The sequence below is a fragment of the Eleutherodactylus coqui genome, chromosome 4, assembly GCF_035609145.1.
Source record: "Eleutherodactylus coqui strain aEleCoq1 chromosome 4, aEleCoq1.hap1, whole genome shotgun sequence".
Classification (NCBI taxonomy): Eukaryota; Metazoa; Chordata; class Amphibia; order Anura; family Eleutherodactylidae; genus Eleutherodactylus; species Eleutherodactylus coqui.
In genome coordinates, this window is record NC_089840.1 from 244,093,583 (window position 1) to 244,109,736 (window position 16,154).

General features: G+C 42.0%; 1 protein-coding gene across 1 annotated transcript in view; it reads left to right on the top strand.

Annotated features, from left to right (window-relative positions):
* The first annotated feature begins 5,295 nt into the window (after window positions 1-5,295).
* The window catches only part of PDE6C (phosphodiesterase 6C), a 57,259-nt gene continuing 46,400 nt past the window's right edge, over window positions 5,296-16,154 (top strand). The window contains exon 1 of the mRNA XM_066598827.1: window positions 5,296-5,772. Coding sequence (XP_066454924.1) covers window positions 5,296-5,772 — 477 coding nt within the window. The remainder of the gene's footprint in view (window positions 5,773-16,154) is intronic.

Consider the following 16,154-nt stretch of genomic DNA (forward strand, 5'->3'; position numbering starts at 1 on the left):
TCACGCACGTGCCATGCCTGGCCCACGTCTTTAATTTGGTGGTTCAGCGCTTTCTGAAAAGCTACCCACGCTTGTCAGACCTGCTCGTAAAGGTGCGCTGGCTCTGCGCACATTTCCGCAAGTCCCACACGGACGCTGCCACCCTGCGCACCCTGCAACATCGCTTTAAGCTGCCAGTGCACCGACTGCTGTGCGACGTGCCCACACGGTGGAACTCTACGCTCCACATGTTGGCCAGGCTCTATGAACAGCGTAGAGCTATAGTCGAATTCCAACTCCAACATGGGCGGCGCAGTGGGAGTCAGCCTCCTCAATTCTTTTCAGAAGAGTGGGCCTGGTTGGCAGACATCTGCCATGTCCTTGGTAATTTTGAGGAGTCTACCCAGGTGGTGAGCGGCGATGCTGCAATCATTAGCGTCACCATTCCTCTGCTATGCATCTTGAGAAATTCCCTGCAAAGCATAAAGGCAGCTGCTTTGCGCTCGGAAACGGGGGCGGTGGAAGACAGTATGTCGCTGGATAGTCAGAGCACCCTCCTGTCTATTTCTCAGCGCGTACAGGAGGAGGAGGAGGAGCATGAGGAGGATGAGGAGGAGGGGGAAGAGACAGCTTGGCCCGCTGCTGACGGTACACCGGCTGATTGCCTGTCATCCTTTCAGCGTGTATGGCCTGAGGAGGAGGAGGAGGAGGAGGAGGATCCTGAAAGTGATCTTCCTAGTGAAGACAGCCATGTGTTGCGTACTGGTACCCTGGCACACATGGCTGACTTCATGTTAGGATGCCTTTCTCGTGACCCTCGCGTTGCACGCATTCTGGCCACAACGGATTACTGGGTGTACACACTGCTCGACCCACGCTATAAGGAGAACCTGCCCACTCTCATTCCCGAAGAGGAAAGGGGTTCGAGAGTGTTGCTATACCACAGGACCCTTGCGGACAAGCTGATGGTAAAATTCCCAGCCGACAGCGCTAGTGGCAGAAGGCGCAGTACCGAGGGCAAGGTAGCAGGGGAGGTGCGGAGATCGAGCAGCATGTACATCCCAGGCAGTGCAACAGTCTTTAAGGGCCTGGACAGCTTTATGGCTCCCCACCAAGACTGTGTCACCGCTCCCCAGTCAAGGCTGAGTCGGCGGGAGCACTGTAAAAGGATGGTGAGGGAGTACGTAGCCGATCGCACGACCGTCCTCCGTGACGCCTCTGCCACCTACAACTACTGGGTGTCGAAGCTGGACACGTGGCCTGAACTAGCGCTGTATGCCCTGGAGGTGCTTGCTTGTCCTGCGGCTAGCGTCTTGTCGGAGAGGGTGTTTAGTGCGGCTGGGGGAATCATCACAGATAAGCGTAGCCGCTTGTCAACCGACAGTGCCGACAGGCTAACACTCATCAAGATGAACAAAGCCTGGATTTCGCCAGACTTCTCTTCTCCACCAGCGGACAGCAAGGATACGTAAGCAATACGTAGGCTGCACCCGCGGATGGAAGCTACGTTCTCTCTCACCATCCAAAACGGGGACATTTCTGCTTCATCAATCTGTGTCTAATATTCCTCCTCCTCCTCCTGCTCCTCCTCCTGAAACCTTACGTAATCACGCTGAACGGGCAATTTTTCTTAGGGCCACAAGGCTCACTCAAATAATTTTTCTGAACAATTTTTAAAAGTTTCAATGCGCTTAAAAGCGTTGGAACTTTAACTTGAACCAATTTTTCGTTACACTGGGCTGCCTCCAGGCCTAGTTACCACTTAAGCCACATTAACCAAAGCGATTAATGGGTTTCACCTGCCCTCTTGGCTGGCCATGGCCAATTTTTTGGATGTACATTAGTACTGTTGATACAGCAATTTTTGTGGGCCCTCGCCTACAGTGTAATCAAATGAATTTTTAGCCCACCTGCATTACAGCTGACGTTACCTCAGCTGTGTTGGGCAATGCAATGGGTTATTTCTATGTACCGCCGGTGGCTTCCTGGCACCCACCCATGCTGTAGGTGCACACGGAGTTTTTACTACATCTGTACACTTGAAAAGAACCCCAGTCAGACTGGGGCATGCAGTGTGGGCCGAAGCCCACCTGCATTAAGCACGACATTACTACCTCAGCTGTGTTGGGCAATGCAATGGGATATTTTTGTGTACCGCCGGTGGGTTCCAGGGAGCCACCCATGCTGTAGGTGCACACGGAGTTTTTACTACATCTGTACACTTGAAAAGAACCCCAGTCTGACTGGGGCATGCAGTGTGGGCCGAAGCCCACCTGCATTAAGCACGACATTACTACCTCAGCTGTGTTGGGCAATGCAATGGGATATTTCTATGTACCGCCGGTGGCTTCCTGGCACCCACCCATGCTGTAGGTGCACACGGAGTTTTTACTACATCTGTACACTTGAAAAGAACCCCAGTCTGACTGGGGCATGCAGTGTGGGCCGAAGCCCAACTGCATTAAGCACGACATTACTACCTCAGCTGTGTTGGGCAATGCAATGGGATATTTCTGTGTACCGCCGGTGGCTTCCTGGCACCCACCCATGCTGTGGGTCCACAGGGACTTCACAATAGGGAGTTGTACCTGCCTGTGTCTATGAATTAAAAACCACGGTCTGACTGGGGCATGCAGACACCTTGACAGAATGAATAGTGTGTGGCACATAGGTTCCCCATTGCTATGCCCACGTGTGCAGCTCCTGATGGCGGTGGCACAGGATTCTATTTCTCATTGCTTCTGTACGGCATTGTGGGCTATCGCCCCGCCACTTTTAAAGAGGGTCGCTGCCTAGCCGTGCCAACCTCTGCAGTGTGTGCCTGCGGTCCCTCGTCATGGCAGACGCAATTCTAAATAGACATGAGCGTGGTGTGGCATGAGGGCAGCTGAAGGCTGCGCAGGGACACTTTGGTGTGCGCTGTGGGGGGAGGGGGGGCGGTTGGGCAGCATGTAACCCAGGAGAAGTGTCAGTGGAGTGTCATGCAGGCAGTGATTGTGCTTTGTTGGAGGTAGTGTGGTGCTTAGCAAAGGTATGCCATGCTAATGAGGGCTTTTCAGAAGTAAAAGTTGTTGGGAGGGGGGGGGGCCCACTCTTGCCGGTATTGTGGCTTAATAGTGGGACCTGTGAACTTGAGATGCAGCCCAACATGTAGCCCCTCGCCTGCCCTATCCGTTGCTGTGTCGTTCCCATCACTTTCTTGAATTGCCCAGATTTTCACACATGAAAACCTTAGCGAGCATCGGCGAAATACAAAAATGCTCCGGTCGCCCATTGACTTCAATGGGGTTCGTTATTCGAAACGAACCCTCGAACATCGCGGGAAGTTCGTTTCGAATAACGAACACCCGAGCATTTTGGTGTTCGCTCATCTCTAGTTATTAGCTTTCCTTCACTTCACTCTCATTCCCATATCTCTCTTACATAAACATATAGATGGGATATAACCAAGAGCTCCAGAAAAAAAGTCACATTGAGGGTAAAACAGCAATTCGGCCAACATTGTTGTTTTGCATTGCACACTAGTATAGTATATTCAGCTTATATCTCAGAAATAAGAGGGGGCGGGTCATTTAATAGACTTAACAAATTTCACACTAACCAAACTTTCTTGTGAACAGAATTGTCAGTAAGCAGGCTTTGTGAGGCTTTATTTAAAGTGCAAAGCAGCTTCGAATCTCATCTCATTCATTGAAATACCTTTTGCTGATTAGCTTTTGGACAGAGGTTCACTTACTTTTTCTTCCTGTACTGTGGGTGTTTACTGAATATGTTGAATAAAAGAAATAAAGTTACAACTGTTTGTGTGTTATTGGTTTACTGAGATTGACTTTCATTATGATTAGACAATAATCCAACCACATTTCATTGGTTATTAGAGGTGTGCTGCCAATGGAACAGATGACATGACTGCTATAGGGCCCATAGGACAGAGGGGCCTGAGGTCACTTGGCTTAGTGCCAAGGTCAAATCCTTCCCTTCTCTCTTGCTCTTAGTATAGTACTGCCGGAGAGCAGAAACAAAGGGAGTAGTCATCCTCTGCATTGAGCCAAGCAGCATCCGAACTAGCAGGACTGCGAGTTACAACAAGAGTTGTGTTGTTGGCCAGGCTTTTGGGAGGGAGAAACACGAGCAGGCATTACAATCTTGATAGGCACAAAGTGGGCACTGTAACTTTCATGAGCACAGTAGACACATTTTTTGAGGGCACTATTAGTTTGTGTAGCCTCAGTAGACACATTTTTTGTTTCTCGAGCCACAGAGCATGCACTAATACTACAGGGAGGGAGCACTGAAAGGGATATTGGGATTAGCAACAGGATGGGAAGAGTAAGCAGAGATGAATCATGACTGGAAGTAGTCAACGTGGCATTCTAAGCTCAGATAAAGAAAAAAATGAAAATAGACTACACCAATCAGAGATGTCGCTTGTGATCACTGGAGGTAACTGCGCTGTAATCACTATCACTGTTTAGAACTGGTATCTAAATATTATATGGTGATGGTATTATTTAGAGGTGTACTAGAGTTGAGCTGCTATACATAAGCCCACCGCATTGTGGATATTGGGTCTCCATTATAATTTTGTTTTTGGATGAGGGAGTCCAATTTTGAGTTTTAGTTTGGGCCGCATGAGTTCTACGTACACTCCCGTAAGTATTTAATCAAGTAACCTAGGTTATCTAAAAAGGGGTTCACTCACTTTTTTTTGCAACCAAATATGAAAATCTGACACCATTTTTGAAATAATTACCAAAATTAAATTATCGACTCAACGCCTCTGTCCATTCATATGGATGTACAAAGACAGGAGGTGGGACAGCTGTCAGTCTTTAAACCCATCAACCTGTATTCCATTCCATTAGTTTGTACAGTCTAATATGTGATTACCTCTTTCATTCACAAAATACGCAAGTAAGTCACGAGACCGGATGTTAATCATGAATTAAATGCTCACTGTAGACGCATGTTCTACTTTGGTACCTTACAAAGAAGCAGAGCTGTGATCTTAAAATGGATTGCTCTATCTAAAATGGTTCCTGTGGGATTTACAAGCTAAAAGCATGCCAGGGGTTTAGTGTCGTGACATCTGTTTAATTAGCTGTCTTCAGAATCCGAGGCTAAGAAGACACTAAGCTAGTGCCTTCTGTCAAACCTCAAGAAGGTTGGTGAGGATTTTTTAAGCTCTCAAGGATACATCAGTGTTCATAGAGATAGTCCACAGGATGACCAGTTGGCCATGTCTTTTATGACTAAAAATATTTGAATATTTTTAGTCACCAAAATATGCATTGTTAAGAAATAATCATTAAGAAAATGGGAGAGTTGAAGAAAGAAGATGTTGAGAAATATCTAGAAAATAACCCTCAATTTGCCAAGGATTATTTTGACAAAAAATTGAGAAGCGAGGTTGTTGGAGCCTTGTTCAACAACAAGCAGGTGAACTTAAAAGATGGGGTGTCATTTCAAGATCTGACAAAACTGGAAGAAGCTGACATCTTGTTGGAGTTGGTGCAGGAGATCCAAGATCCAAGTAACATGGAAAAGGCCATTCATAAAGTACTTCAGAGACTGGCATTCTTTATTCAAGCCAGCTATTGTAGCTTGTTCCTTTATAGGTCTAGGAATGGAATACCAGAAGTAGCCTCAAGGCTCTTCAATGTCACCAAGGACTCTAAATATGAAGACAACATTGTCGAACCTGAACATGAAGTTGTTTTTCCTTTAGATATTGGTATCGTGGGGTGGGTGGCTCATACAAAGAAGACTTTCAATGTCCCCGAGGTGAAAAAGGTAAGAGAGTAATACTATGGTATCTGGTGACAGCTATGGAAAATGATTATTGAGAAACGGGTTTATACTTTTGGTAGAGTGAAGACAATTCAATAACAACTGTTATATTGAACCATTAGTAACATACATTTCTGTAAAGCTAGAAAGTTTCAAATGTCTCTCAAATAACTGTCCAAGTAGGAGACTTTTTTTCCTGTGTACAGAAGATGTATGGATATTATACTTTTAGGACTAATAAAGGCTGGTGAGACCTGTGCCCCAGTTGCTGAGTTCAGGGTGCATGCAAAAAAATCACTTTGTCTTGGCCAGGAGCTTAAGATAAAGCACTAGAGCAACAAACTGAATCAAAGTGCTGGCTTAGTTTTTTTGTTGCTTTCTCTGATTGGTGTTGTCTATTTTTGTTTCTTTTCTTTATCTGGGCCCAGACCACCATGAACACTTCCTCCAATTATGACTTGTCTCTGCACATTACCTATCTCTCTAACTCTGACTGGCAAATCTAGAGTTCAACAAAATAATGAATGGGAACTTAAAAATATATATTTCTTGACTAGGTGACTGTGGTCTTGGTTGAACTATGCCTTCAGTTTTATCTAAAACTAAAAGTTGTACATTCTGTCATAAAGTAGACCTGTCACATGTCCTACACACTCCTATCTGAGGGCAGTACGCTTAGTGGTATATACCTTAATAGGCTTTATTGGAAAAGCAGATAAAATCCTAGCAAGACTCAAAGAGTGATCCTGTGAGTCCGGTTTTCTCCGGCACACAGAAAGTGATTGACAATTTTCCGGCTATATAAGCTCATATTTTGCGAACAAGGCATATAAGCTCGCCAGGAAATGATAATATGGCATAGTGTAATTAAATATATCAGCTAAGATATATTCTGCTGTGCGACACTCCAGGATGGGAAATTGTATATAAGGCATGGGGTCACCTTTGAAACCATTTTTAAGGTTTCTATATGGGTTGCTTCCCCTACTGGAAGTCACTATGTAGTTTTGTAGATATATGAAAGCTGGTGGCATTCAGAGGAGATGCGCTATTCCTTATAGCGCCCCTCAGCTGCTTTGAAACCTCTTTTTGACTAGGACGTTGGTGATTCATTTCAGTCACTGATGAACAAAGACTAGCATGAATAACCTGAGAGTCGTTGAAGCAGATGAGGTGTGTTTTACAGCAACAGACATGGTGTGCCTGCAAAGACTACCAGAGTGTTCTTCCCCGTCAACCACAATACTCCTCTATTGCCAACCATGATAGCCCACCACTGCAAGAAACAATATCCTCCAGTGGTTTCCTCCCCCATGGTCAATTAAAACGTTCTCCCCCAGCTGTAAGCTACGAGTCTCTCCTTCAATACTGTTAGTGGCTAATCTGCAGACATGTAACTTCCACTACTGGGAGGGATGAACTTCCCAATCGCAAAGGCAATCAGTAACAGATAATTTCTTCTGGTAGAGTTACTGCTTAATTCACAATTCTTTTGGTTGCAATTAGAAACAGTGAAAAGTAACCAATCTTCCACCATTCACTAGGGACATTTAAGATCTCCCAGCTATCCCTAATTTGGAGGGACAGTTTCTACATTTGGCCAAAATCTAGGTGTCCCTTTAATTACTCTATTTAAACCTACAAATAGGTATGCATTCAAAATGTACTATATTTCTGTGCCATGCATTGAGCTAGTAGCCCCCAATTTGAGACCAATATTCTATGCAGGCACTAAACCAGCAAAGAATGATGGGAGATTTCAGCTCTGAAGCCTGTAGATTTGCTAATGTACTTCAGAACTATTATGCAGTCTGTAATTCAGGAATACCATAAGTAATACAATGTATTCACCAGGTTTAGTTCAGTCTGTGGCACAGAGAGAGCTGGTGGCCCACAAGTTGGAGACCATTGCTCTAGGCAGCAAAGAATGATGCGAGACTTCAGCTCTAAAGTCTATAGATTTGTAAATATGTCTCAGAACTATTAAACAGTCTGTAATTCAGTAATAACACAATGGAAATAATGGAAGGTATTTACAAAGTTGCTCAAGGTGACCATATGTTTTATGCCTCAAGATGTGAATAATGTTGCAGTCTTCTTCTTATTCTGAATAAGTGGAATGACACATGTACTCGGCATGTCAACATCAATTCTCTGTGAGATTGAGTTTATGAAAGATTTATTGGCTTGTCTGATAGGTGTTGCAAAATGTTCACTCTTCTTTGAAAAATGATAGTTTACTAGGGGTATCCTGAGGACAACAGAGATAAACAGAGTTACCTATTGAAGAGTTGAATTACTGAAAGTGATGGAAAATAAGTAACTGTCTCTACATCAACATTTTATTTTTGTGAACATCATACCAGCCGTCATGCTGTTTTACTGGCAGCAGTCTGAAACCATGTCCACCTCATATATTTTCCCAATGCTTGAATTCTAAAAAGTGGGACATTATAGTCCATCCATATTCCAACTGCCCCCCCCCCTTTCTGAAGAAAGTTCAAAAGTACAGTACTCTAGACGTTAATGGTGCTATAAAACAAATAATAATAGCCATAGAAACACCCTCGTCTAGACAAATGTTCATATTATTTGTATATATTGGCTGATTTTGAGGTCTTGTTTATAAGACAAAATTTAAAAAAAATAAGTCTAGTTGGTAAGTATGCTAATTTTGAACACCAGCAAAGTTTCCACCAGGAAGCAAGTGTGTGTACCTGCCTCTCCACATTGCAATGGTAAGGAAAAGAGGAGTGCTGGGTTATGGAGACAGACCAAATTACTATGTGCTAGTATAAGGCTTTTATTATTTTCTGCATATAGAACTGTGCTATATGGCTCGATATGGACCTCGAGTTCAATGCAACTTCTATATATTTCGCAAAATTTTGGATTCCTAGAAAGGAACAATTAACATGCAGCTCAGACTTTGTGGGGCTTCACAATATTATACCGATGATCTGAAAGACAACAAGCCACAAGGGCCTACTATAGAGCTCCAGTGCAGATGTCATCTCAATAATGTAAAAATACACATACACCTACTTGGAAAATTTAGAGGGTAAGGGTATTGGTAAACCCTCATTATAGATCAACCAAATTCAAGCCCACAATTTGCAATTTGCAATATTTACTATGTCTACTGTATATAATGCACACATTAGTATATGTAATGGGAAACCTAAACAGTATTTCCACCCAAGACATTAATTACAGCTGTAAACCCAGGCAGGTTGTCCATAATCCCCCCAGCCCCTCTCTTAGTCTCCTGGAAAACGTATAATTCTTAATTAAGTAAGAACCTTGTAGGGAATGACGAAGGAGATGACGCCATTTACGCACTGAGCGACCTGGACCTGTCAAATCATGATCCAACTAACCTACTTACATGAGGATAAATCCAGACAGATTACATAAACCTGGATAGACCAAATACATAACCTACATATCTAACTTCCTACAATGCCCCTCTAAGACAATATTACTCTTAATATTAAAACAAAAGCAGGTGCTTGCAACGTGGCAATGTGAATTAATTATATAATTAGTTGGGCTGGTAAAAAAAGGTCAGTTTGACAGGGGTGGAAACCTATGGGTGTGGCCTATGCCATTATAAGGTACCCCACTGAAAGATGGTGCAATGACTTAAAAAGACTTGGCAAGGTTTAACTTGAGCAGCAGTTTAATCAGGCTGATGTAACACGCATGCAGTTACAGTCTCTTACAGAAGGTACGACTTTGAGGGTTACCCACAATGCTGTGGCACATAACTTGATAGTTATCGGTAGTAACAGAACTGCCTCTATATGCAGTTTGCAAAGTAGCTTCACCAGGCAGTTGGCAACAGAAAGAGGATTGTCTCTACCCTCAGTACACAGTGCATCTTCAGGGCTTAGCAGACTGGTTGGGTCACAGTCTCCGGTCTCTGGCTTGGCTCTATCCATTTACAGTCTCGGGGTGTCTAGTTCTCTACATGCCCACACTATGGTCATCACAGGTTTACACTGGGAGCGGTCTGCAAGCACACACAGGTAACAAACTCAATCAGCAACAGCATGTCAAGGTGTAGGCAGCAGTCTAAGACGGCCCTATTAGATTTCTGGGTCACTACTCCTCTCAGCAAGCCCAACTTCAACCATGGATCCTCCTCACTGCTGACTAACTCATGGCAGGTGTGCAGTGATCCAGCAGTACTCTACCCCATGCACTAAATGAATGATAATGATAATGTAGAACAAAAAAAAAAAACAGCTCAGGAGTCTGAACTGTATAATAAAAATGAATATGGTCTATACAACCTATTATCAGTTATGTTGGTGAATTTTGAATAAAACTTCACAAAACAACCCCCCTCAAATCCACGTAGGCCAAAATCAACTATAGTCTATGTTAAAAAAATCTTCAGTTCCCAGAATGACTAGTTATGGAAGGTTTATTGGCAGCACACTAATAGCCAAGCAATACGTTTCAAGGGTGTTTAAGAATCCACCTTTAGTTATACATCAGTCCTCAGGTAACTGGTTGCCATTTTTTAATTGTGATTATATAGTTGACTCACCATGAAACGTGCTAAGCTCCTCCTTTTTGTAATATGGTTCTTCCTACGGTGTAACCCATGCGGCTCAACACTATAGTGTCTGCACTCTTGATCCCAGACATCAGTCAATCTACTTGCTCATCACTACACAATATTATCATCTGAATGGTACAACCCAATGCTATATAGTACATATTACTCATTACATACAGTACATTCATATAAAACATGACATAACACAATATAAAGTTGCAATCAAAACGCCCAGTGTAAATTAGGTTTATTTGCCAAAATAAATAAAAAAAATCAAACAAGAACAATTTAAATAGCTCAAGACAACCAATATACGACTATTATAACAAGTGTTTTCCCTAAAATCAACACAAAATGACAATTTTAATGACTACTGCAGTCTCATAATTATTCAATCCCCTGAAAAGAATTCTTCATAAGAGCACACATTTGCAAATCAGGTTTTGTCTGAAGCACACCTGGTGGAACTAATCAAGGACTTCATTAGTTGTATCAGGTGTGCTTAAAATAAAACAAATCAAATTCCTGACTGTGATATTTGATTGGATGTTAAAAATATGGCTACTGTATTAGTACAGCATCATGTGGAAAGATTCACCAGTTATTTTTTGTTGTTGTTGTTATATTTCAAGGATAAGGTTTGATGGAAAACGGTAGTCATGTGTTTTGACAGTCTGAATCAGGACATCCCCTTACGAGTTACTTCAGATCAAGGCAGTACATTGTGCTGATGCTTGTAATTAGACAAGTGTAAGGAATGGAATATATGTCTGTAAGGAATATCTATCTATCTGTCTAATCTATCTAGCGTAAGTCACCAGTGATAGTTATTTTACTTATAAATTGTTTTTAATACTATCAGTACTGGCAGAAGGGAAACGTATAACTCCTTTTTCTCTGAAAGGGACCTTTGGGTCCTTTGAAAGGGAATTTGTCAGCTCAAACATGTTTTCCAAACTGCCGGCATCGTGTTATAGAGCCGGAGGAGCTGAGCAGATTGTATATAGTTTTATGGGGAAAGATTCAGTAGGACTTGTATTATATTCATTTACATCTCTGCGCAGTCTGACCTAACAATACAATGGGCGGTCCTTTAAGTGATTGACATCTACCTGCAAATGACTGCACATAAAGAGAAGGCTGTCAATCACTGATAGCTCCGCCCATTGGACTGTTCAGCTCAGGATGAGCAGAGATGTAATTGAATAAAATACAGGTTATACTGAATATTTTCCCATTAAACTATATATCCATCTGCTCAGCTCCTTCTGCTCTATAAAATGATGCCTGCAGTTTGGACAATATGTTCAAACTGCCAAACTCCCTTTAACGGGCCCAGGTGTGACTGCTACCTCTACACCCCCCACAGCTAGAGAGAAGGAAGAGGAAAAGAGTAGGACCACGGCGCTGCAGGACAGGGAAGACCAAATGGGATGAAGAAGAGTCTTTTATTAGGATGACGTCTATAGCTAGGCTGCTGTCTACCCCTATTCTGTACAGAATGTTAGCTCCTGCGGGTTTTCTTTCCTACTGCAGCTCATTTAGCATTGCTTTATGTGTGTCTATTATATATAGCTGTATTATACTGGATGTTTCATACTGTAGAATAATGTAGCTATTTACATAATAGTGATGATAATGATATATTAGTGACATCTATCATTTGAAATAAATGTTTGCAGCAGCTTGTCTAGTAATGCTGTGCACAAGTGATTGAAGTCCTTGTATTCCCACCCTCCAGCACATGGCAAGCTGGGGATAATCCTGATAAGTGCATAAGGCTGATTATAGGGGTAAAGATCAAGTAGAATCTGTGTAGCGTATAATGTCACAGGGTAATGCTGTCCTCAGTGCACACACAGGATGGATGCCGTTCACTGTACCGCTTCCATCTAACGTTATATTGTATCACTGTCCTACTTCCAGAATGAATACAAATGCAGGAATGACTTGTTGATATATATTATAGGGTTTTAGTGGGTTATATGTGGCGAGCCCCAAGTTAGGAAACTTATAGGTCATGCAATGCTTTTCTGGGAAATTTGATATACAAATTAGAGATGATATAATGCCTCTGCAGCGCCAATTGGAAGGTAATGTCCCAATAACTCAATGTTCGACCTTCTAACAGGCCTTGCAGAATGACTAAGGATATAAACTAAACCAAAATGTTCTCCATAACAAAAAGATACCCAATAGGTGGCGCTGCAGAGGCATTATCTCATCTCCTATTTGCATATCAAATTTCCCAAAGGAGCATTGAGTGGCCTATAAGTCTCCATAGGTCTACTTGGTGCTCTAGGAACAGTATCTTTTACATGTAACACACTAGAACCCTATAGTAATATACTGTATGTGGAGCAGAAATGGCACTCCATCCGACTCACATCACAGGTGTAAATCTCTCCAAATTATCTTGACACAGAATTAGCAACCATAAAGGGGTTTTCTGGCAGCAAACTATCGATGACCTATCTGTAGGATAGGTTATCAATATCAGATTGGTGAGGGTTTGTTGCACAGGATCTCTGGCAATCAGCTGATTGAAAAGGCTGCGGCCTCTTCTTAGTCCTGTGATGTCATGCTTATCGGTCACACGGCCTGAGAGCAGCTCAGTCCCATTCAAGTGAATGAGACTGAGTGCTGCCGTCACTTCAATCACTTGATCAGCAGGCATCCTGAGCGGTGGACCCCCACCAATACTACTGAGAATAGGTCATCAATAGTTTACTACTGGAAAACCACTTTAAAAAAAGACACAAATTGTAAATCTTTTCCAGTATGTAAATGGAAATGTATGGATTACCCCAACATTCTGGCTGTTGCATTACATAGGGGGTACAGGGGCAGGGATGTGCGATAGGCTGCCATGGGCACTTCATATAGAGAAAAAGTTTCAACACCTTGCCTTTAAATTTACTTTTATTCTGGCATTCATGGATCGCATTCCCTGAAGAGAAGTACTCGCTGGAGAAGAACGAGTGCACATAATTATGGACATTACAGGTCCAGACATTACACGCATAGACATAACTTACGTGCTTAGCCGAGTTAGACAGGCATGTTACAGAGTCAATAGGGGCTGACAGAGGTCAGCTATGTGATTGCCCGTCTGACAGCTTTTATGTGAAGCTTTAGGGACTCGGGGTTGGGTTGCATTGTGAAATTCCTGCCTCGAGCACCAAGAAGTCTGTTTGCAACCCATCATTATAACATTCTCAATATTGAGCCTCCTGGGTCTGAAAACTAACAGTTTGGCCATCAACCATTATGTTATGTCTAGGGGGCACCACAATAGACATTTTATATAATGTATTACTGTCTGTTCTCTGAGAATTTTAATTAGCAAACGATGATGTAATCTGACACTGAATCTAGATTATTTATGGCTCCGCTCTCATCCTAATTTAATCAGAGATCATTTAATTAGTGCAACCAGAATTAAAATGATATAATCTATCCAAGTCAAGACCCGACTCTACCATCTCCCATGTCAGAGAAATTGTGTAAGGAGAATCAGGTATGAAATCTGATAAGAAGATTATCATATGAACTGTGGGTAATCCTAGTAATATTCAGATTATCGCACATTCTGCCCCTGTCAGTAGCTGTTAGATCTCATCCATTAAGTATAGCATGCTGTTTTATGTTCATGTTGTTCTTACTATTTAGGCGAGGCCTATACGTTGACTTCGGTGGGACACATGTTACCTGTCCAAAGGTGTTGCTCTGCCTGCATCAGAAGTAATGCAAGTGAATGTGGACACGTCGTCCACAGTCCATATCGGGCGGAACGTGTCAACTTGTGAGTTGCATTGCAACCACATTCACGTACATTACTTGTGCCCTGAGCTGGTGCCAGAGCCTACTCATGGCTCGGATTGCATGATATGCCATGATGTCAATGCACCACCTGCATTGTTCCGCAGAGTCCTATCCAGAAGAGGCCAACGCAGAGTATGGAGGATGCTATGAAGCTTGATGGGGGGAGTGAATTTATTATTTTATTTCATTTCCCAGGGACCTCACTAATTACTCAATGGCCACAGTAGGGCCTATAAATTACTTGGGCACACAATGGGGCCTATAAATGACCAAGGGAGCACAGTGGGAACTTATTAATTAACAGGTACAGTGGGGCATATAAATTACTAAGGTCACCCAAAGTTCCATGTAAACCTGCAGCCAACCCTGCTTGCAATATGGACAGAGAAATACTAATAGCCTTGGATGTACAACCTGTGTTGCACCTAAAGTTTGCGTGTAGCCCTGGCCTTAATCCGCATCAATATTGCTGAAAGTATGTAATGTGTTCAAGATCTCTGCTTGCTGTCATTCAGTAGGAACCTTCATTGTTTACTTTCAATAGATGAAAATCTGTTCTAATGATGTGATGGACAAAGGGGGGTTTGTGTAAAATACTGCACATGTATGTCGTGTAGATGGTGCGGGCTTAAGAGCTGAGCCTGCGCCTTCTGCAGTGTGGGGGGGGGGGGGCAGCTGTAACTGACCAGCTGCAATGACAGGGATCACAGAGAACTCTGATCCACATAGTTAACACCTTACATGCCTCAATCAATGTTCATCTTAAGTACCAAAATAGGTGACATCCTTAAAGGGTTAAGTGGTCTATGAAGACTCCTATTGAATGACAGAAAGCAGAGATCTTGAAAACTATGTGGAATTGGTATAAAAAGAACACTGGAAGATTGTAAAGATCAGATCCTAAAATTTACGTGTAAGGCTTTTTTTGTATTTGTTTTTTACTTGTAAAGATTTCATGATTTAATGTTTTTTTTGCAAGCATTTTTTATGTTACAGTGTTTTATTTTTATATGTGTTTTTCCATGGAGAATCCTATGAGGAAATGTATAAAAAAAAGCCCATACACAAAACATGCATCGTTTTGAAGAAAAATATCAGTAACCAAAAAATGCATCAAAAGTGGAGTAAAATATCACAAAAATTCACTGTTTGTGGTGCATTTTATAGACCAGCGTTGGCTTAAAACCAACATCGGGCCAGGGTATTTTATGTCAGAAAAGATGAAACAACGCCACTAAAAATGTTGCAAAAATTTGACTTTTTATGTGTATTTTCCTGTGTTTTTCTTTAAAAAAAAGCTGCAGCCGGATATCAATTAGATTGAAGCCAAAATTGAAGTATAAAATGTAGTTACAAGCAATGCAGTTTTGTGACATTTTTTTACTAATTTAAATTTTTTACTAATCAAAATTTTTTTGGATCTTTTGGATCGGTGCCATTTTTTTAAATGCAAAATTCCATGAACAACAATCTGTAGTTTGCTTATAGGGTTTTATGACAAGCAGGGGAAATTTAGACTCCCTTTGTTTGTCCTGTAGGTTGCATGAGGGGTGATATTAAGAAAATTGTACATGTTGAATAAAGTGTAACTTTTATAACATGACTTGTATTTGACCTTCATTAAAATCTTGGCTTATCTTGGCTGACAGTCTAAAAGTCGTGCCACTTGTTTACAGGACAGAACCGCATTTAATCTGGAATCTCACAAATTCAGAAGAGGACCGAGTAGATGCGTATTGAAGATACTCATTTAATTAAAAACAATATGATAGAAGTTTATTTTGTGTGCTCTTAATGGATATTTTCTCCAAAAGTAAATTTAAATGCCCTTTATAGTGTTAACAGTCGGGATATCTGATAACCTAGCCCCTATTTGGTCCTCATTAAAGGAACGGTCCAGTTAGAAGCTCAAAGATGATATGGAATTCAGTATCAATAGGTGATAGTTAACTACTATGTATTTTTCTCAGCACTTGCTTCTTCCTTTTGG